This window comes from Sorex fumeus, unplaced genomic scaffold (genome assembly GCF_029834395.1).
Source record: "Sorex fumeus unplaced genomic scaffold, SorFum_2.1 ptg000063l, whole genome shotgun sequence".
Lineage (NCBI taxonomy): Eukaryota > Metazoa > Chordata > Mammalia > Eulipotyphla > Soricidae > Sorex > Sorex fumeus.
In genome coordinates, this window is record NW_026606120.1 from 21,610,886 (window position 1) to 21,633,657 (window position 22,772).

The window sequence follows — 22,772 nt, forward strand, 5'->3', positions numbered from 1 at the left end:
TTGAGCACAACCAGGGGCTGAAGACTCAGGTGCTGGGCACTGTCCTTCAGCCCCCGCTGCCTAGTCAGCAAAGGGATCTGCGGGGGTGGGGCAGCTCTGCTGGACTGAGGCTCTCACCGGGGAGAGGCCTGGCTGGGGGGACTATACTGGGGGCTGGCATCAGCTGCCTTGGACAGGCCACTGGGGTCCACTGGGGCTGGCACAGGACACCCACTGAGGGCCCACTGGGGACCCTGCTGGGGTCAGCATGGGCAGCTGGGGACTCTGCTGGGGGTCACCCGGCCACCAGGGACTTTGCCAAAGGTTCCCAGCCTGCAGGGGTCTGCTGGGGTGAGCTGGCCTGGAGCCCACTTGGGGGCTCTGCTGGGGGTTCTGCTGGGGGTCAGGGGCCCGCTGGGGGGTTCTGCTGGGGGTCAGGGGCCCGCTGGGGACGGGGGCGGGGTGCAGTCGCGGGGTCTGGGTGCCCGTCGTGGGGTCCGGGGGCACGTTCGCGGGGGTCTGCGAGGTCCGGGATGCAGTCGCGGGGTCTGGGGACCGGTAGCGGGGATCCGGGTGCCCGTCGCGGGGTCCGGGGCGCGGTCGCGGGGGTTTGGGGGCCCGTTGGGGGGTCTGGGGGCGCGGTCGCGGGGTCCGGGGGCCTTTCGCGGGGGTCTGCAGGGTCCGGGGCCCGGTGGTGGGGTCCGGGGACCCGTCGCAGGGTCCAGGCGCGGTGGCGGGGGCCTGCGGGGTCCGGTCACGGGGACGGGGGTCTGCGGGGTCCGGGGGCCCGTCGCAGGGGGTCTGGGGGCGCGGGGGCGGGGGTCTGCGGGGTCCAGGGGCCCAGCGCGGGGTCCGGCGCAGTCGCGGGCACTCACAGCGGCCCAGCCGCTCGGCCGGGATGCCGATGCGCATGCAGCTGGCGGCCGCGGGGCTCTCGGGCAGGGGCAGCGCCTCGCACTTGGGCAGCTGCAGGCGCATGAGCAGCAGCGGGTCGGCGCGCGCGATGGAGTACTCCTGGCGGCACAGCTCGCGCTCCAGCACCTCGCACTCGTCGCGGCACAGCTCGCGCGGCTTGGGCGCCCGGGAGCGCGCGTCGCACAGCGGGAAGACGAAGTGGCAGAAGGACGGGATGGCGAACTGCGAGCACTGGTCCGACAGGTGCGTGGACGTCCCGATCATGGTGAAGGCGGCTGCGGGGACAGAGGGGTGAGAGGCCCGCCCGACCCCGGCTCCCGGCCCCGGCCTGGGCTCGCCCCTGCCAACGCCCCCAGCCGCTCTCCGACCGGACCCCGGCAGCCTGACCCCTGCGCTGCCCGGCCGATCTCTTCCGCCCTCTGGCCCTGGGGCCACTGGAGCCGCCGCGAATTCCCAGACCAGAAAGTTCCTTGGACGAGGCCGCCGGCACATCTAGGCCCGCTTCCCCCGCGGCTGTTGGAGCTCAGACCCCAGAGGTCCAAGGGGGGAAGGGGGCATCTCGGGCGCTGGGTCCACCCACGCCCTGCTCTGCAAGATAAGGACAGGAGTCTGCAGCAGTGGGCAGGAGGAAAGTTTCAGGAGGAGGAGGGGGAAGAAGGGGCAGTCCCAAACAGCTGCAGGAGGTTCCTTTCCAGGAAGGCTCTTGCTGGCCTTTGGAACCCGGGGCAGAGAGCAGCGTGGGCAGCAGCATCCGCTACCGCAGCTCCTGGATTGCTATTTTGGTGCAGAGGCAGAGGCTGGCCGGGGTGGCTGGGAGGGAGGCAGCCCTGGGGGAGAAGCTGCTGCCTCTGTGAGCTGGTTTAGCGGCGCAGGACACGGGCTAGGTGAGGCCTGGGTGAGGGGCAGGCCTGCGTGAGGCTCTCCACTGGGCCGTCCCCAGATGCAGCTGCCAGAACAGGGCAGCCAGCTCTGAGCCCACCTCACCTGTCAGTGCAAGAGCCCCGCGGGCAGCGACATGATGGTGGACAGAAGGGAACAGAGGCCCCGGGCTGACACCTCCCGCTGTGGCTGTTTCTCCTGAATCCCCAAGGACACAGGAATTGAGTCCTAGGCCCGCCAGCTCCACCAGGACTTGGGGGTGCATGCGAGCCGCGACCAGCAGGTGGCGCTGCAAGCAGCACGCAGGGCCAGTGCAGGGACCAGCTCCCTGCCAGGCTGCCTGACCTGGGGGTAGCGGAGAGTCGCCCCCTTCTTTCCTGCCGGGAGCTGCCCCTGGGACTAAAGCTCAGGGCAGCGCAGGTGGAGCCCTCTGCCCTGCACGTGCCTCTCATCCTGGGGCCTCCTGGCCCCCTCGGTCCAGCCCCAGTGGAGGAAGAGGGAGGAAGGCAGTAGTCAGAGGGGGTTCCCTCCCACCCGACCCCACCGTGGGCACTACTGTGGGGGCTGTTCAGTGCCCGGGATCCTCTAAGAGGGACACTGCCTTAGAAAGGCCAGTCCTGAGTTGGGTGTGTCACTGGCTAGAAGAGAAGGAGTGGCTAACTATTTCCTCTTTCCCAAGCCTGCCTGCCTGCCTGCCTGCCTGCCTGCCTGCCTGCCTTCCTTCCTTCCTTCCTTCCTTCCTTCCTTCCTTCCTTCCTTCCTTCCTTCCTCTCCTCCCCACCTTCCCTCTCCCCCCCCACCACCCTGGGGTAATTTCACTGGCCAGCACTTCTTGGTGTCCTGGTGGTTCTTGGGAGACACCAAAGCAAGACCCAAGGGGACCGTGCACGGCCTGCGCTGGCCGACTCCAGGCTCCTCTCTGACGCTCAAGCCAAGCTCTTGTCGTACCCAGAACTTTACTCCGAAGGTCTCCAGGGCCTTCCACAGCGGCCTCAAGAGTCCAAGAGACCACCTGGACCAAGCCTGCTCCAACCACCCCATAACCTACGGGACACACAGTCAGGTGCAGAGAAAGGGCTCCGGGACAGTGGAGTTTGCTGTGTATGTGGAGGACCTGGATTCAATCCCTAGCACCCCATAGCCTCCAGAGCACTGTCAGGAGGGACTCCCAAGTATTGACCAGGAGTAATCCCTGAGCACCTCAAGGTGTGGCCTCAAAATAAAAACAAACATAAAATGTAAGTTGGGTTTAAACGACTTTAAATGTTTTTGCTTTGGCTTGTTGGGTCATATTCAGTAGTGCTCAGGGGTTACTCCTGGCTCTGTGCTCAGGAATTACACCTGGCAGTGCTTGGGGACCATATGGGATGCCGGGGATCAAATCCAGCTCGGCCACGTGCAAGGAAAACTCCCTCCCAGCTGTACTATTGCTCCAGCCTATGGCCTTAAATTTAGCTTTTAAAAAATTCCACAAAATAGCACAGCGGTAGGGCGTTTGCCTTGCACGCAGCCAACATGGCCGACCCGAGTTCGATTCCTCCGCCCTTCTGGGAGAGCCCAGCAAGCTACCGAGAGTATCTCGCCCGCACGGCAGAGCCTGGCAAGCTCCCCGTGATGTAGTCAATATGCCAGACACAGTAACAACAAAATCTCCAATGGAGACGTTACTGGGCCCGCTCGAGCAAATCGATGAACAACGGGAGGGCCTTTACCATTTTTTTACCTTTTAAAGTCTTATCTAAAAGTCCTACAAAAACAGGCTTTTTAAAAATCCTTTAAACAATTCCTGAAGGAAAAACATAGAGAGTCTGGCATTCAAGGTCTGCTGGATCAACAGAACCTGGTGAAACTGAGGCATTCCACTGCCCCTTCTTGCTCCTTCGAGTCAGGAGAGAAGTGTGTGTGTGAGTTATATATTTTTTATGTGATATCTGTAGTCTAGATGGGAGTGTAGCATAAGTGTGGTGGTATGGTACACAGTGTGTGGTGAGGTGTGGTGATACATGTGTGTGGGGTATGATGTGTATGTGGATAGTGTATAGTGTATGTGTGGTATGATGCAGTGTGTGCAGTAAGATGTGGTAGTGTGTTGTGTGTCATATGTGAGGTGTGTATAGTATAGGTGTGATGGTGTGGTTATATGGTGTGTGGGTCGTGTGGTGTGTGTATGCGCGGAGTGTGTTTAGTGTACTGTGGTGTGTGTCTGCAGTGTACACAGTGAAGTGTGATGTGTTGTGCGGCATGTGCAGTGTAGCTGTGATGGTGTGTGCGCATGTGTGTGTCTGCACGCAGGAGGGAACTCTGCTGGGGTTAGTCTGGTTCATTCCTCCCCTCTCAGGGAGTCCCAGAGGAGCCTGGAGGCTGAGCGCCATGTGGCCCCTCCTCAGAGCCTTCTTTCCACAGTGACCTTCGTTGCTGGGCAGAAAAGAGGGACCAGGAAACAGATCTGTGGCTCCTGCCAAGCCAGACGCAGGTCTGGGCTCTCTGTCACATCCCCTGGTCACTGTTGCACGAGGGGACACGAGTGAGGAGAGGCAGAGAGAAGTTAGTGGCGGGCAGCGGGAGCAAGGCGTGGCTGCTCTGGCCATGGCCCAGACCTCGTGGGGCTGGACAGCTCAGAGGGACTCGCTGCCTGAGGCACTAGCTGGCTGCCTAGCACGGCGAGCCTGGAGTCACGGCCACTGGGTGCTCCAATGCTGGGGCCGGGGCCTACCTGTGATCCGGTTCTCGATCTCCCCCTGCATCTGCAGCGAGTCTACGTAGATGGTCCTGTTCCCGATAAAGCGCGCACAGGCGATGCCCCGGTACGGCTGGCAGAAGCCGTCCTCGTGGTAGTCATCTCTGGGGACAACACAGACTGTCAATGTCCCATAGAGGGGCTTCCTATCCTTCCCATCACGCTATTGCTGCACCTTCTGGCTCAGCGATAGTGTCACGTGTTAATCCAAATGAGTTGAAAATACATGTTCACACAATACTAACAACCTAAGTATCCACAGATAGGTGGATTTACACACACACACACAAAAAAAAAAACCCACACAATTGAATACTATTCAGCCATCAAAAAGATAAAAAAAATCTTGGCATCTGTGACATCAATGGACCTTAAGGACATTATGCTAAGTAAAACAAGACAAAGACAAATACTGTGTAACTTTTTAAAAAGTGTAGGTACCGTGATGTGTACAAAGTTGTGAATAATACTGTCTCAGGAATACAATCTTCCCACACTGAAGCCACCCCAGTGTCAGCACTCTTCCATTGAAGTCCCCAGTCCCCTTGGTGGAAGCTAATAAAACCCAACATTATGGACACAGAGACCAGACTGGTGGCAGCATCAAAGAGTCAAGGCCATCAATAAAGGGCGTATTTTCGTTGTTTGGGTCTCACAAAGTTGTGTTGTGACTTTCTCCAGACTCTGTGCTCAGGGTTCACTTCTGGTTGAACTTGGGGCACCATAGGCAGTGCCGGGGATCGAACCTAGGTCATCTGCAAGGTAAGCACCTAACCTCCTGCCAAAATACTTTTTAAAGAGTTTAAAATGAAAAAAAAAAGAGTTTAAAATGTATCAGACCTGCATTCCTTTTGGATGTTCATAGCACCTTTTTCCAAAAAGGGCCAGAACTGGGAAACACTGAGGATATAACTAAACTGTGATACATTCAGAAAATAATTTTCTCCAGCAGTACTTTTATTTGGCTACATCTGTACTAAACATGTACAAAAATTTGGGGGGGGGGGGGAGTCATTCCTGAAGTAGCATCCTAACAACTATTTATACATTATTTGCTGTGTATCTGTGAGTAATCTAGAGATGAAAATATATAGGAGGATTATATAGGTTCCTTGAAAAATCACACCACTTTTTACGGGGCACTTGAGCATTCTGGCATCCCCAAAGGTGTGGTGTGTTGTGGGGTGGGATGGTGGGGGGTGTGGGGTGTGTGTGTGTGTGTGTGTGTGTGTGTGTGTGTGTGTGTGTGTGTGTGTGTCTGTATTCACTTCTGAAGTCAATCCCCCGAAGTTAATGTGGAACACAGAGGATGTTGATGTCAAACATGTGTAGCCTTATCCTTAAACTCCAGCAGCAACATTAGAGTGTACTTTGGTTACTAAACCAAAAGAAAGGCGTCTCTGAAAATGGTAACTTGTAAAGTAAATTTGTAGGGCAGAAGAATCCTCAAAAGAGAGAAGCAATAGCAGGGATCCAGGAAAGTCTTACAGAACATCCTTAAGATGTAATGTGTAAAAGTTTTCTGGACTCCAGGGCCAGTGCTCTAGCCAGAGCAGCCTGGGAGTGAGAGCGAGGCTGCCATGAGCATGTTCGTCCAGGGCTGCAGGGAGCACTGCACAGGTGCCCTCGGGTCTCTGCTGTCTGTCGATGTGGCCGTCAGCAGCGGCCTCCTCAACCTAAGAAGGCAGGTGCTCTTGAGAAGTGGCCCTTGGTAGATCAGCGAGGTTGCCGTTTGCTAGGGATAAAACAGGGGCCTGGGGCTCTCTGGACAGGCTCTGTGCCGGGGGTCACTCCTGGGAGTGCTCCGGGGACCCGATGCAGTGCGAGATATGAAGCCAGGTCAGCTGCACACAAGGCCAGATGCTGGCCCTGTCCTCTCCCAGGCTGCACGGTTCGACACATTCTAAATTAACACCAGCATAGCAGGATACAGAAACATTTCATCCTGGAATCAGAACGCATGGTGCCTGACTTTCAAGGTGATCTTGGTTAAACCAGTCAAGGCAACCACATTCCGGGCTGTAACAGTGAATGAAGTAGAACCCGCTTTCCCTTGGGAAATTCTTGCTCTGGCTTCTTTCACGGGTGTAAAATCTGAACAGTCTTCCCGTGGCAGCAGGTCCATTGGTGCTGGGCTGTTGTGTGAGAAGAGCACCACAGTCCTCTGCCCACCTGCTGATGGACACATGTGCTTCCCCACTCCCCGTATGGTCCCCTGAGCACCACCAGGTGTGATGCCTGAACATAGAGCCAGGAGCAAGCCTCGAGCACCACTGAGTGTGGCCCAGAACCAAATAAAAAGAATGAAACAAACTGTCCATTCTGTGGCTGGGCTAAGGTTTTGTGGCAGAGCACATGACTCGCAAGTGTGAGCCCCAGAGCATGGCTGTGAGTGGTCACTGGGAGTGCACTTGGTCCAGATGACCATTCCCAACACCAAGGTTCATGTCACGGGAATCTCAGCAAACTGTTTTTGAGTTGTTGGCATATATGAGACTGAGCCTCATAAATTCTGAGGCAAGGTTCATATCAAGTAGCACGAGGCATAAGCCAATGTCTCTGACATCCTAGGGAGGTGCCTCGTATTCTGGTATTCTCTGGGAATGCGGCTGGCATTCTCTTTGACAGTATTCAGCATCTCCCTCCCAGGTCCCACACACCCCTTCCCTTTGAGCGTCTTGTGTTCCCTTAGGCAGTTTTAGAGCGAGGTGTGTGAAAGCTCTCCCAGGCGTAATAATGCATAATAACTGTGGGCTTACGGGAAAACAAAAAGACTTGGTGAAAGCACTAAGCAAGTTCCTACATGCCAAGCACGGCTATCATCCCTGCACAGACGTTTTCTCTCGCGTGCTTCCCTGAACCTTCCAAAGGAAGGGCATGTGCACATACTCTAATATGCCAATGGTTTGTCACCAATGTCTCATGTTGCCTAATGCCAAGTGTGCTAAATTTCTGTGCTTTCTTCAGGCTCCGTGCTATGAAATTCAAGGAGATATTTGGTTTCTGGAAAACAGAGCCCATCGTGAGAAAAAAGTGGTGAAGAAAACAAAAGGTTGTTTTCTTGACAACAACAGAGTGTCCCCATCCCTGTTCATTATCCATTGGCTTGTGGCACCAGCATCCATGGGGGCAAAGTCAACCTATTGCCTGCCTCTGTTCACTTCACAGCAGCCAAGTGCATGCTCTCTCTTGCAGTCATGTTTAATTATAGGCCTGCCCGCTGGCAGACCTAGACATTTTTAATAGTGCTATTTTACTGTAATTAGGTTAAAGTTTGAACAAGACGCCGGACAATTCCCTAAAAATAAGGATGGAAGGAGTCTCAGTAGTGGAGACTGAGTTTCAACACGCAGGAGTGAGGGGCCTCTGAGTCATGCCAGGGGGCTGTGAAGGGGATTGGAGGCAAAGAAGGAAGTCAGACTGCAAATGGAGATTCCAGGGCGGTAAGCACACAGTGAAGCAGTGCAGAGGCTCAGAATCACCCCTGGTCTGTTAAGTAACAGGACGAGACACCTCTGGGTGTGGCCCCAAGGAAGGTGATTTCCTAGAGCCAATAGTGAACAGCATTTCCACTGTCCAGGAGATCGCTGTGCATCCCTTCATAAAGGTTTGCTGAAGCACGTCCGGGGCTCAATTTTAGGGAGCCTCCCCTCATCCTCTCTTTATCAGACTAACCAGCAAGTCACCTTCAGATACCCCGAAACCACGTCGCTCCCCCAGCCCACTCCCAAGCCACACTGCTTGCTGTACCACGTCACCCGCCCCCTCACTGCCTCGTCTCACCTCCTTCCCCTCGGCACGATGTGCAAGTGTATGGTCCCGTAGTTGTGAAAGTATTTTTTTAAGATAAGGGGGGAAAAAAGGAAATATGAGACGCCGAAACCCACATTTAATCCTCCGCATTACAGATGCTCTCTGCGTCAGCTCTAATAACCCGTCTCTGAACCAGGCCGCAGAGACAAACGCAGCTCTGTTCTCTATCCCCCACGCTCCGCACTCCTTCGCCGAATGGAAGGGAAAGCCGCGCTGCAGCTGCAGGGGCGGCCGAGGACTGCCACTATCCTCATAGCACACGCTGGTGGCCACGGTGTAGAGTGGGGACCCGGCAGGAGCAAGGAGTCATGAGTCAGCCACACGAAGCCATGTGCGGATGCAGGAACCGAGAGCTCCATGTCCGAGGCTGAAAGGCCACACCTGCACTGTTCCCATTCCCAGTGTTCCAGTCCAGACGGGACTGCCTAGGGCCAGCAAGAGCAGGGCTGCATATCCCACAAAGGACACGTGGGTGACACTGCAGTGACAGGAACTGTGCACCATCCTCTCTTAAACCCTAGGGCCTCCATCTTCTGTCTTCATTCTGGCTGACTCTCAGAGGAACATCACAGGGGGAGTCAGATCATGATATGCAGACACAGTCCAGCAGGGTTGGGGCGGGGGGAGGGACAAGATCACAGACCTGGGAAGACAGGACAGGTCAGGGGAGATGTCAAGGAAAGGCCATTGGCCAGCGAGAGAGAGTCCTCCACCTGCCCGGGTTCCGGCCTGAGTTGTAAGACCTTCCCAGGAGCCCCAGCACTGACTTCGTGAAAGGAAAGAACTATATGATCATCGTCAAAAGACAGAGCTTCTCTGCACATCTAATATGAAATACACACGATAAAACTCATGCAGCAAAAGCCCAAGACAACCATGGCTGAAGACACCAGGTGGCTGCAGGAGCCAAGGCACTGGTCAGGGCTATGTAGGAAACAATCTAGTCATCAGGGGGATGAACCCATCCCTGCTACTGCAGCAGAGGGGCGATACAGAAAGCAGGTATGAGTCTTCAGTTCCAGAGGCTGAGTTCAGTCCTGCCAGCTGCCAGTCAATTCAGTTTTCAGCCTGCATGAACACCCTTTGCCAAGCCCTTCCTTGGCAGAGAGGACGAGACGGAGAACTCGGGTTGGCTGTTTTCTTCCTGGAACCCCACCCAGCCGTGGCAGGCCTCACTCTGGACTTGGCTGCCACTTCTGCCAAGGCTCCATCTGGAATATTGTGGTGGTTAAGACTCCACCCTAAGAATCGGGGACATGATTGAACCCACAGCAGCAGGTGTGATTATGTCTCTGTGTGTAATAAGAGAGTACTCCAGGGTAATATTTTATGAACAGAAGGCTACAAGAACAAAATGGAGCTCCTAGAAATAGGCCCACAGATGGCAAGTGACAGCAAATATAACGATTACAGAGAAGACAACAAGGCCTTAAAGTATCGATAGTGGAAAAGGTTAGAGCAGAGCTCTAGCTTATAACTTACATGGAAACTGATTCCTTGTAATCAAACCTACATAAAGTCTGCACATAAAATATAATTCAAGGAGCTGGTGAGGGCACTTGCATGTGTCCAACTTGAATTTGATTCCTGGTACTACGTGGTTCCCTGAGCATCGCCAGGTGAAACCCTGAAAGCCCCCCCCCACCCCTATCCCACTCCGGGCACCACCAGGCTGACCCTGGCACTGCAGGGTCCAAGCAGTACCACATCTTCGGGCACTTGCACTGACTCACGGGCCAGGTTGGAAGAGGATCACTGGTGGGACCCGGAAACTCTGAATATCAGTTGGAGGCCTCCTCCCCTGCCTGCCTCCACACACCCAAATCAAGGGAAAAATACATATTTTAAAACTCCAGCAAACCAATACCCAAAAGACAAATATCTCAATAGAAAAAATGGATAAAATTCAATTTGCAGTTGTTATTTTCTATCAAGTTGTTGTAAACACTGAATCACTGAATAGTTCCCATAGCAATGACAGGAGATACAAGCCTCTGGGACCAGGTGATATTTTCATCAACTGGTCAAAACATAATCTCACTCTATGTGTGTCACAATCTCACTCTATGTGTGTCTCTGATTAAAGACACTTGGTTTACTGAATGTGGCAGCTTCTTTCTCTTTTTTTAATTTTGGCTTTTGGGGTCATACCTGGCAATGCACAGGGGTTACTCCTGGCTCTGCACTCAGGAATCACACCTAGGGCTGCTCGGGGGACCATATGGGATGCTGGGAATCGAACCCGGGTCAGCTGCGTGCAAGGCAAATGCTCTTCCCACTGTATTCTGGTCCCTGAGTGTGGAAGTTTCATTAAACAGTGACTCTCTTTAGACATCTAGACAAAACCTCTCTAGAACTTGGTTTCTCCCAAAGGAGTGTCCCAGTCTCCATGTAACTAGGACATTATAGACAGCACTTCAGCATTGTGCCTGGGGCCCCTGAAACAGTGAAATCCTCAACAAGAAGTTCACACACAAGCACACACACATAAATACGATTGGCACCAAACAGATCCTGTAAAGGACATTTGTCCACAGAATAACCCGAGGGAGGAAGTCAAAAGGCAGAAAGTCACACATTTGACCTCAACTGGGAGGTGAGTGAGAAGGTAACTTAGAAAGTAAATCTTCAAATAATGAGGGATCAACTCTACCGGAAGAGACAAGGCAATGGCTGTATCATCAACTTTCCCATCTATCGGGAAAATCTAAATTCCTCTACACCTTGGACACTTGCAAGCTTTTGAGTTCTGATACCCACATGCTGGGATTTAAGGGGAAAGAAAGGTTCCTTTATAAATCCTTTGCTTTCCTGGCAGGTGGAGAGATTCCTTGGACCCTCCCCAGAGGAAACACAGCAGCAAGTCCAACCCTGGGGCTCTGTTGCCAGACAAGTCTCTCTGACAGGGGCAGGGGGACAATGGACAGAGTTACAGAGGAAGATCCATGGACATAAAAACACGGACCTTCTCCCAGGAGGAATGCACAAGGGCTAGTGGAACTGACTACAGAATACCAAAATGAATGTGCTGGAACAACTGCTTGCTTGTTGCCCTTCACGAATTAGTAGAGGAAAATTCTCACCAACTTTCAAGATACAACTCTGTTTACAAGAGCCTAATGTAATATAGACACAAGAACGTCGAAAACTTAACAAGATTAGCAAAATATTGTTGGCATTTGAATTCCTGGCACATGCAAATAAAAAGAAAGGAGCTCTAGCAACATTAGTGTTAGGCAAAATGGAATTCAAGACAAACCAGATTAAAATGAACTTGAAACTCGGCTTGAGAGTGGAATTACTAGATCATATGGAATTTCCATTTTTTATTTTATTAGGAATTTCCTAATGGTTTTCCGTTTGGAACTGGAATTCCTTTCCACAATCTCACTAGTTGCTGCCGATCTTTATGATGCAAGTCATTCTCATAGGTCTGAGGCGGTTTTTTTATTTGTATAGTGTTTATATTTGTGTTTTCTTAATAATAAGCAATGATAAGCATCTTTTCAACTGCTAAAGGACCAATTATGCCTTCTTTGGAGAGTGTCTATTCAAGATCCTTATATTTTTTATTGAGCTATTTTTTAAATTTTGTGTTGTGGAGTTATCTAACTCAGTATAATATATAGTTAGATATAGAGTGCTCTCTATCACTTGATCACTTGACTTCCCATTAATCATTGATTTGCTTGAGCGGGCGCCAGTAATGTCTCCATCTGTCCCTGTTGCGTGCTAGTGTAGCCCAATGGCGTCTGTTCGTTCTAGGAACACGAAGAGCCTCAAACCGATTCAGGGTCTTGACAAAGAAGTCTGACCATCTGGTAGGTGGGCGGCCACGCAATCTTTTGACGTCCCACGGAATCCAGTTGGTAATGGCTCTAGTCCAGCGATTGTCTCCAAATCTCATTACGTGTCCAGCCCATCTGATTTTCGACGCCTTGGCAAACAAGACAGCATCCCTGATTCTTGATCGTCGATGGAGATTAAGAATCTCCATATATATACCGGATTCTTTCTCTCATTTGAGTGAAACGTGATACTCCAAGATTCCTCTTTGGGAGACCCAAATAGCGTTCTCATCCTGTTGTTTTTTTTTTTTAATTTTTATTAGTGAGACACCATGGGGTACAGTTGTAGACTAACAAATTTTCGTACTTGGGTTTCAATTATACAATGATCAAATACCCATCCCTCCACCAGTGCCCATTTCCCTCCACCATGGATCCCAGTATCCCTCCCACCCCTGTCCCCCCATCCCACCCTGCCTCTGTGGCAGAGCATTCTCTTTTGTTCTCTCTGTCCTTTTGGGTGTTGTGGTTTGCAAAAGAGGCAATGAGTGGCAATCATGTTTGGTCTATAGTCTACTTTCAGCATGCTTCTCCCATCCTGGGAGGATCCTTCCAAGACCCTTTATTTGGTGCTCCCTTCTCTATCTGAGCTCCCTTTTCCCCTAGCATGTGTGGTTGGCCTCCAATATCACTCCTGGGAATATATCCCAGAGAGGCAAAAAAGTATAGTCAAAGTGACATCTGCATTTGTTTGTGCATTGCAGCACTCTTTACAATAGTCAGAATCTGGAAAAAACCTGAGTGCCCGAGAACAGACGGCTGGTTAAAGAAACTTTGGTACATTTACACAGTAGAGTACTATGTAGCTTTTAGAAAAGACGAAGTCATGAGATTTATATACAAGTGGTACTACATGGAAAATATCATCTTAAGCGAAATGAGTCAGAAAGAGAGGGATAGACATAGAAACATTGCATTCTTCTGGGGAACATAAAGTAACAAAATAGGAGACTAACACCCAAGAATGGCCGAGATTAGTACCAGGAATTTTGCTCTCATCCTGTTTTCGTAGAGCCCAGGTCTCTGAAGCATATGTTAATGCAGGAAGAACAGTGGAATCAAAGAGATGTGCCCGGAGCCAGAGGTTCTTTGTCCTCTTAGCTATTTCTTCGACGCTCTTGAAGGCGTTCTAAGCTGCTCTCTTCCTCCTGCACAACTCAGGTGCCAGGTCATTTCTCATGTTGACTTCTCAACCTAGGTACACATAACTGTTGCATTCAGAGATGGTCGTTCCCTTGAGAGCGAATGGAGCATCAGGAACGAGGCTGTTTCTCATTAACATTGTCTTCGTAAGATTCAGTTGTAGTCCGACCTTTCCACACTCACGGTCAAAGTCGGCCAGCATTTGGGCCGCTTGGCTAATGTTTGGTGTTATTAGAATGATGTCATTAGCAAAGTGGAGGTGGTGTAGTTGCCAACCGTCTATCTTCACTCCCATTCCTTCCCATTTCAGTCGTCGCATGATGTTCTCGAGGGTGGCACTGAAGAGTTTCAGTGAAATGGTATCACCCTGCCGAACCCCTCTCTTGACATCGATGATCACTTCTTTGTAGAATGGTGAGATCCTGGTAGTGAATCCATAATACAGCTCACGGCGGATCCTGATGTATTGAGTTTGAATGCCCTGATTGGCTAGGGCTTCAATGACCGCTTCCGTCTCAACAGAATCAAAGGCCTTCTTTAAATCAATGAACGTTAAACATAGCGGCATCTTGAACTCCTGAGAAACCTCAATGAGCTTGGTTATCGTGTGGATATGGTCGATGGTGCTGAATCCTTTTCGGAACCCAGCTTGCTCGCATGGTTGTCCTTCATCTAGTGTTCTGTTCTCTAGAATTTATTTTTAATTGAGCTGCTTAAATTTTGTGTTGTGGAGTTATCTAACTCTGTATAATATATAGTTATAGAGCTCTCTTTATATTTCATATATAAATACTTTGTTGTAAGTTTGGTATGCAATTATAAAAATCTCTCAATTACTAGGTTTCCTTTTTGCTTTTCTGACAGTTTCTTCTGGTGTGAAAATATACAAATTGGATTATGACCTTATTTTGTTCTTTAGTTTCCCTTGATGGTTTTTTCTTTTTCTTTTTTGGGTCACACCCAGCGATGCACAAGAGTTACTCCTGGTTCATGCTCTCGGGAATCACTCCTGGTACTGCTCAGGAGACCATATGGGATGCCGGGAATCGAACCTGGGTGCGCACAAGGCAAACGTCCTACCCTACTGTGCTATTGCTCCAGCCCCTCCCAGAATCTTTATAAATACATCCCTGACCTCCATATTGAGGTCATGAACTGTGTCATGTAATTTTCTTGAATGTATTTTAGTTTTGGGTCTGATAACCAAGTATGTAATTCGTTTTGAACTAATTTTTGTGAATGTGGTCACAGATCAAAGTTTTTATCCTCTAAAGTGTGATTGTCTACTTTTGTCAGCACTAGTTGCTGAAGAGGTTTTCCTTTCTTCATTTTATCCACTTGTCGTCTAGCTCACAGATGGATGGTGGAGTTTGTGTCTGTATGACTGGGCTCTCTATTTCACCATCCATGTGGCATTGTGCTCCCATGCCACCCTGCTTTAATAAGCACAGCCTTGCAATACTTTGAAGTCAAAGCTTCATTTTTCTTTTCTCTTACAACTGCCTAGGCTATTCCGGGTCCTTTGTGGTTTTTTTTTTCTTTTTGGGTCACACCCGGCGATGCTCAGGGGTTACTCCTGGCTCATGCACTCAGGAATTACTCCTGGTGGTGCTCGGGGGACCATATGGGATGCTGGGAATCGAACCTGGATCGGCCATGTTGGCTGCGTGTAAGGCAAACACCCTACCCGCTGTGCTATTGCTCCAGCCCCTGTGGTTTGTTTTTTAAGGTAATGCATATTTTAAGAATGTTTCCAAGGTTAGAATGATAGCACAGTGTATAGGGCGTTTGCTTTGCACGCGGCCGACCCAGGTTTGATTCCCAGCATCCCATATGGTCCCCCGAGCACCGCCAGGAGTAATTCCTGAGTGCATGAGCCGGGAGTAACCCCTGTGCATTGCTTGGTATGACGCAAAAAAATAAAAGAATGTTTGCAGCTCTTGGCGCACCAACAGCCCTGGTCCAAAGACAGCAGTGAGTCCTGGGTGGCACCATAGCACCAGAGATCCCTCTGGGCCCCATACTGAGCCAATTTCACTGGGGCACCCCAGATGGAGCAGGTTCAGTCCCCCTGCCTACTCCAGATGGAATCTCGGTGTCCAAGAGCTTCCACAAGCAAGGCCCAGGTATGCAGGTACCAGGACTAAATCTCCAGGCCGCATGGCAACAGAGACACTGGACTGTCCCTTCCCAGGTCCCCACCGACTACACAGCCTGAATGTCATGCCCATAAGCTTCCACTGGGCGCCATCTTAGCACACCAACAGCTCTGGTCCAGAGACTCCCAGTTGAATCTCAAAATAGATTAGTGCCCTACAGAGATGTCTCTGGAACCCAACCATCTACAATCTAGGATTCCAGAAGCAAACTCTCATGATATTCAAAATAGCAACAGAAAATAAATTATCTAGCGTCTGCCCCTGGCAGGCAGGCTTGAATGGTGGTGGGAAAAATCAGGCAAAACATAATGCCCAAAAGTAGAGAGTATTGTCTACCATATAGGCAGGGTGAAGACTGGGATGGTGGGGGGTTACTGGAGACATTGGTGGAGGGAAATTGTGCACTGGTGGAGGATGGGTGTTTGATCATTGTATGGCTGAATCTCAAACATGAAAGATTTGTAACTGTATCTCATGGTGATTCAATAAATTTGAAAAATAAAAAAATAAAAACATTTCCAGTTTGTGAGCATACTATTTTTTGATGCATTTTTCTAGTTCTTCCCCTCTTCTCCCTTCTCCCTTTAAAAGCAACGTGATAGTTTTAGAGAAATTTACTTAAAAATGAAGGTAGAAAAAGAGAGGGGGGGGTATGTGTTCAAGAAAAGGACATGAACTTCTCCAGAGCGAAGAAAGCAGGAAGCAGATCTCAGGTTTAGATGGGGCCAATCTTTAGCTGAGAGTGAACATCTCTTCTATTTTTTCAATTCCTTACAGCGGGGTCACAGAGATTAGAGATTAATCCCTCTAAACACAGGGATTAGAGCTCTTGACTTGCGTGTGGCTGATTCTCATTCTATCCCTGGCACCCCATATGCCTCCCTAAGCATCACCTGGAGTGACACACAAAATCAGAAGTAAGTCCACTCTCCTCACCCTCCTCCCCTCCCTACTTTTCTTTTTCTCATCCCCCCTTCCATTACCCATACTCCCATAATTCTTATTTTAACCCTCTGAAAAGCCTGATTGCAATTTTTCTCATCTCTAATCTCTTTGATGAAGAATTCCTTGTCCTCTTATAGTTCTTTTCAAGTATCTTGGACTTGCTTCCATCTGCTAGTTGAGCTCCTCAAATTTGTTATGTGTTGTCATAATGGTTCTCCTCTGCTCTCCATCGTATAATTCCTTCGAGTTTTAAAGTTTGCCTTTTTAGATTTAGTCTTTTCTTTAAGGAATTTCCTGTTAATTCTGCAATGATTGCCTATAGAATTCTTCTCACTTTCTGTCTCTGGATTGTGGTTTGGATGCTGTGGTGTTCCCCGATGAAGAGCAGGCTAAGCTGCTGAAAGCCTGTAACTCCAGGACTCAGGTTTTGGTGTCTTAATCCTAGAGCTGATCTTGCCAAGTATGGCCTCCCTCCGATGGCCCAAACGTAAAGGTACACGGTTGCTTCTACAGTCTTGTCCCTATCACCGTCTCATCAGGTCTGCTTATGGGAATGCTGACTGCAATTCGCTACTCGGAGAGCTCAGGAAAACCAGGCTACTGGGAGTGGGTGATCCGTAGTAGATTTCTGGTTGTACTTCAGAAAGGAACTTTGCTTGCTGGTGTCTATTGTGCCATTTCACTGGACACTTTTAATAATACACTTAACATAGGTGATCATATGCATGAAGAAATAAGGCTGTCCTCAGAGCACAAAGTGTCTTGAAACAGAGAGAAGAGTCACAAAAATACATCTAATTGGACACACACACAAAATCTTAGCAAATCACCAAAAGTAAAACACGTCTCAAATTCAATGATGCAAGGGCAACAAAACTCAGAAAACAACTAAAAATACAAGCCTGTCAACATGGAGGTGGAATGGGAATGCACCCAAAATAGTATTCCAAGGGAACTCTGGAGACTTGTGGATGTGTGCATTTTGAAATGTCAAATGACGCACAGAAACTTTTTAAAGAAGCAACGTTGACAATCACTTATACCTCTACATAGACAGCAGAATAGCTCAACTTGCAAGGAACGTTAAGACCAAATGCTGGCAAACTAAAGCAACTAGAATTGCTGCCTGCCACAGTGACAGTTGGTAAATCACCTTCGATAAAGGTCTCTTATTTCTTACCAAATCATTATTATAATAGGTAGCAAACGTATGCCTAGAAATTTACCTCACTGAAGTGAAACTTGCTCGGATTTTTGATAAAAGGGATAAGGAGTTGGTAGATGATTCTGTCCATGTGTCTTAGTGTCTAAGTACGCAAACCTAGAAGGTACTGTCCACTGCACCTCTAGGCTATATGGTTCATACTATTCTACACTGCTGTTGTAGAGGTATGTGGTGCTGTTGTTGACCAAAATGTCGTTAAACGATGTATGACAGTAATCCACACCAAAAATAACTGTCTGAGAACGTCTCTGGCAGTTCACTCATGAATCAAGTGTTGGAAGCTGCCCAAGTAGAAGAGTGGATAAGCCAGCCTGAAGAGTCACACAATGGAATGCATTCAGCAGTGACTCACCGAGGCATGCACCGGAAAGGTAGATCTCGAAACATGATGCTGAGTGTAAGAACTTAAGATTAAGTGGCCATAAGCTGTGCGGCTTTATTTCTATAAAGTTAAGGAACAAGTAAAACTAGTTTCTTATATTAAAAGATCAGAAGAGTATTTGCCTGGAAAGGAGAGCCACTGCTAGGAAGTTGTAAAACAAAATTTCTGGGTGAGATGGAAATGTGGTCGGGACGGCAAAGGGTTTTTTGTTATTTACATTTTTCAAAGATTTTTAATGGTATATTTAAGATCTGTGCATTTCAGGGGGCTGGAGAGATAGAGCAGTGACCTTGCATGTAGCGACTTGGGTTCAATCCCCCGCACCATCCCCCAAGGCCCGCCAGTACTGATTCCTGAGCAAAGAGCCAGGAGAAAGTCATGAGCACTGCTGGGTATAGTCCCGAAACAAAGCAAAATTTAAAAAGACTTTTTTTCATTTCCATGTAAGTTTAAATTCTAAAGAAGAAAAGAATGATGCTCAGGACAAGACCCAGGAGCTCAATCTTCTCCCCATCCCCTGCTGAAATACCTAAAATCAAACAAGAATTGAGAGGCCTGGACTCACCATAGCGATGCTGTCAGACCCCACCCCAGGCTGTTTCATCCAGGTCACCCTGGAGGGGGCGGGTGAGTTTCCTCCCACCCCCTGCGCCAACAGAGCCAAGTCCTGCAGGTGAAAAGCTCTAGAACTCAACTGCCACCACACTCATGGCCACTCTCCACATGCTCAGGCTGAGCCTCACCCACGAGTGAATCTGCAGAAAACTCAAGTATGCGGGACTTGTGACTCAAAACTCCAGATTCAACAGAACTGGGACTGGGTGACCTTCCCCCATCTTCCTCTGATTCTGGCAACTTGGAAATCACACCCACAATCCACCTCTGTCTGGCACCATATAAATTCACCAATGGCCATGATCCAGAGACTCATTATAAATCTCTCGGAAGAAAGCATAAACCAACATGCCACAGCCATGCTGCCAGGCCCTGTGCCAGGCTGTTTCAGAGAGGGGTGGGTGAGGCCCCTCCCCGCCCCAGCAGCCGAAAACCTCCATAACTCAACCACTGCCATGCTCATGAGCATTCTCCACATGCTTGGGTAGTACCTCACCCATGAGTGAACCCAACATCTCATACCTCAATATTCCAAGAGTAGTACACCACATTTGATGGGGTTTAAAGTAGAAGGCAAGCAATCTTAGAGGGAAATATATTTTTACAGATATATAAATATAAATATATATATATATATAGTTTGCTGCAGGTTGACTTTAGGTTGACCTTGCGACCACTCACTATAGCACAGCGGTAGGGCGTTTGCCTTGCACGCAGCCAACATGGCCGACCCAAGTTCGATTCCTCCACCCCTCTCGGAGAGCCCGGCAAGCTACCGAGAGTATCTCGCCCGCATGGCAGGGCCTGGCAAGCTACCCATGACGTATTCGATATGCCAGACACAGTAACAACAAAGTCTCCAATGGAGACGTTACTGGGCCCGCTCGAGCAAATCGACGATCAACGGGAGGGCCTTTACCTTACCTTTACCTTTATATATATATAAGCACACAAGGCTCAACCTTTAACAACTTGATCACTTGACATCCCATTATTCATCAATTTGCTCGAGCAGGTGCCAGTAATGTCCCCATTTGTCCCTGTCGTGTGCTAGTGTAGCCCAATGGCGTCTGCTCGTTCTTTTTTTTATTTTTTTTTTGTTTTTTTTTTGGGTCACACCCGGCAATGCACAGGGTTTACTCCTGGCTCTGCACTCAGGAATTACCCATGGCGGTGCTCAGGGGACCATATGGGATGCTGGGAATCGAACCTGGGTCAGCCGCGTGCAAGGCAAATGCCCTACCTGCTGTGCTATTGCTCCAGCCCCCACCTGCTTGTTCTTTAACAACATTTTAGTAATATCTTATAGAAGGGACCTTGGGTGAAATACAACAATCTTCACCCTCTTTCCTCTAAGGATACTTTTCTGTTGCATCTTCAGCGGTTTTTCATAACAAACAATACAAAATAAATCATTTCGGTTCTGGTTTGAGCAGGGATTAGGATTTGGGATGGAAACATCCAAAATACGGTGGTGGGGAGGTATAATGGTGGTGGGACTGGTATTTGAATATTAAATGTAATCAAATATTGTGAACTACTTTATAAAAATCAAATTAAATTTTAAAAAAAGAATTGAGAGCCCTGAATTAAATCCCCAGACTTAGGGGCATTAATCTATAACAAAGAAAATATATGAAGTGGAGCAAAGAAAATCTCTTCAACAAATGGTGTTGGGAAAACTGGATAACAATTTATAAAAAAAAAAATTAAATTAGAACCAGACTTTGTACCACTGACAAATGTATACACAAAGTGGATTAAAGATCTTGAGATTAGACAGAAACCGTAACATACATTGAAGAAAACATTGACATAATGTTCCAGAAAACCGACCACAGAGGAATCTTCAATAAGATGACCACAGTGGAAAAGACAACAAAAACAAAAACAAACAAATGGGACTACATCAAATTAAAAATTTCTGCACGGCAAAAGGAACTCAAGTTCTAAGAAAATAACACTTTACTGAATGGGGGAAAACATTTGCACACAATATACCAGATAAAGGGTTAATACCCAAGCTCTATAAAGCACTCACAAAACTCAACAACAAGAAATCTGACCACCCCCATCCATAAATGTGGAAAGGACATGAACAGACACTTCCCCAAAGATACACAGATGACCAACAGGCAGATGCAAAAGTGCTCACATCAATGATGGTGAGAGAAATGCAGTATCTCAAGCTGGTGAGAATGGCACATATCAAAAGGTCTGGAAAGATCCAGTGTTGGCAGAGTTATGGCAAGAGAGAAACCCTCATCCACTGGTAGAGGAAATGTCATCTGGTTCAGCCTCTATGGAAAGCAGTGTGAAGATCTATCCAAAAAATAGCAATAGAACTGTTTAGTTCTATAGAACATGGCCCAGAGATACCATTTTTTGCCTTTATTCCCAAACACAAAAACATTCATTTGAAAGATATACGTATACCCAGTGTTCATTGCTGCACTCAGTACAATAGTTCAGGGCTTGCTCCTGGCTCTGTGTTCAGGCAGTATGTGGCATACAACATGACTAACAGGGATTGAACCTGGCTGGGGTGGTCACATGTCAGGTAAGTGCTCTACTTGTTGTACTACCTCTCTGACCTCCAGTCTGATTTATTTCATGATTATTTATATCTGTCACTGTAATGACTATTTTAACAATATTTATATAAACTAAAGGTTCTATCATCATATACAGTCAACTATGAAAGGAAAGCGAGTAAGTGATAATGCAACCTTTGCAAGAACTAATAGTTTTCCTGAAGTCTCACAAATGTGCCCTCGATGCAATTTCTTTCCTCAGAACCAATGATGTAAAGGAGCAGCCTGTGCCAGCACCAAGCCCAGAACCAGCTATCAAGCCTGCCTCTGAGGGCGGCCTCCAGCTGGGGACAGTCCTGCCTGACCCCTCTCCCCAGGCCTTGGATACCCGGCCTCAGGGTGCCCGTATGTTGTGTAGCACATTGGGGAGAGCCGGGACACGGGATTGAGGGGTTCCTACAGCCTCTTGGGTCTCAGACACAGACCCCAAGAAAAGTCACTGTCACCCATATGTGATATGCAGCGAGGCTGACGTGAGCCTCTATGACAGGCAGCCCCGGGGACCTGTGTTAGGCAACAGGAGAACAGACTCCTAGCCAGAAGCTATGGGCAGCTCCTGTCTCTTCACTCCAGAAGCTGCTTGGAGACCCCGTCGGTGGCCCAAGGCTACAGAGTCTGTAGCCAGCAGGGCTGGGCTTCAGGGAGAAGCACCTCCAGGGTTCGGAGCAGACAAAAACTGGGATCCTGAACAGCCATGATCCCAAAGGCACACAAACCAACCTCAGAACCCAGCAGCTTTTGGCAGAAATCCCTCTAGACTTATTACTAAAATATCAGAAATCCAAAAACATCGCCACCGTGATAGCAGCCACGTGACATCATATGCTCTTCATAATCGGCAATAGAAAACAAATGATGTAATGATGCCTTTTTTGGGGCAGGTCTAATTGTTCAGGAAAACTCCAAATAATAATGGTGGGTCTTTTGTTGTAATATTGAATGTGATCAAAGTAGAGAGAGAGTGTACAGTGGAAATCTGCCACACAGGCAGGGGGAGGGGTGGGAGGGGGGATATATTGCGGTTCTTGGTGGTGGGAAATGTGCACTGATGAAAGGGATGAGTATTTGATCATTGTATGACCGACCATTTGATCATTGTATGACCGACCCTACATTGTATGTAGGGCTGGAGCGACAGCACAGCGGTAGGGTGTTTGCCTTGCACGCAGCCAACGTGGCCGATGCGAGTTCGATTCCTCCGCCCCTCTCGGAGAGCCCGGCAAGCTACCGAGAGTATCTCGCCCGCCCGGCAGAGCGCGGCAAGCTCCCCGTGACGTATTCGATATGCCAGACACAGTAACAACAAAGTCTCCAATGGAGACGTTACTGGGCCCGCTCGAGCAAATCGACGAACAACGGGAGGACCGTGACAGACAGTGCCTATGACCGACCAAGACTTAAACTGGAAAGCTTTGTGGCTGTTCTCACAGTGATTCAATAAATAAAAAATTAAAAAAAAAAAAGCTGGGTGCTTCATCCCTCCAGACACTCTCTGAGGAATGACCAGTGTTTGTTTTCGGACTTTCCCTCCTCATCCT

General features: G+C 49.0%; 1 protein-coding gene across 1 annotated transcript in view; it reads right to left on the reverse strand.

The window, feature by feature from the left end:
* Positions 1–22,772, reverse strand: part of ROR2 (receptor tyrosine kinase like orphan receptor 2) — a 47,891-nt gene that overhangs the window by 8,707 nt on the left and 16,412 nt on the right. The window contains exons 4-5 of the mRNA XM_056127376.1: positions 4,487–4,614; positions 855–1,169 (exon numbers count right to left, since the gene is read on the reverse strand). Coding sequence (XP_055983351.1) covers positions 855–1,169; positions 4,487–4,614 — 443 coding nt within the window. The remainder of the gene's footprint in view (positions 1–854; positions 1,170–4,486; positions 4,615–22,772) is intronic.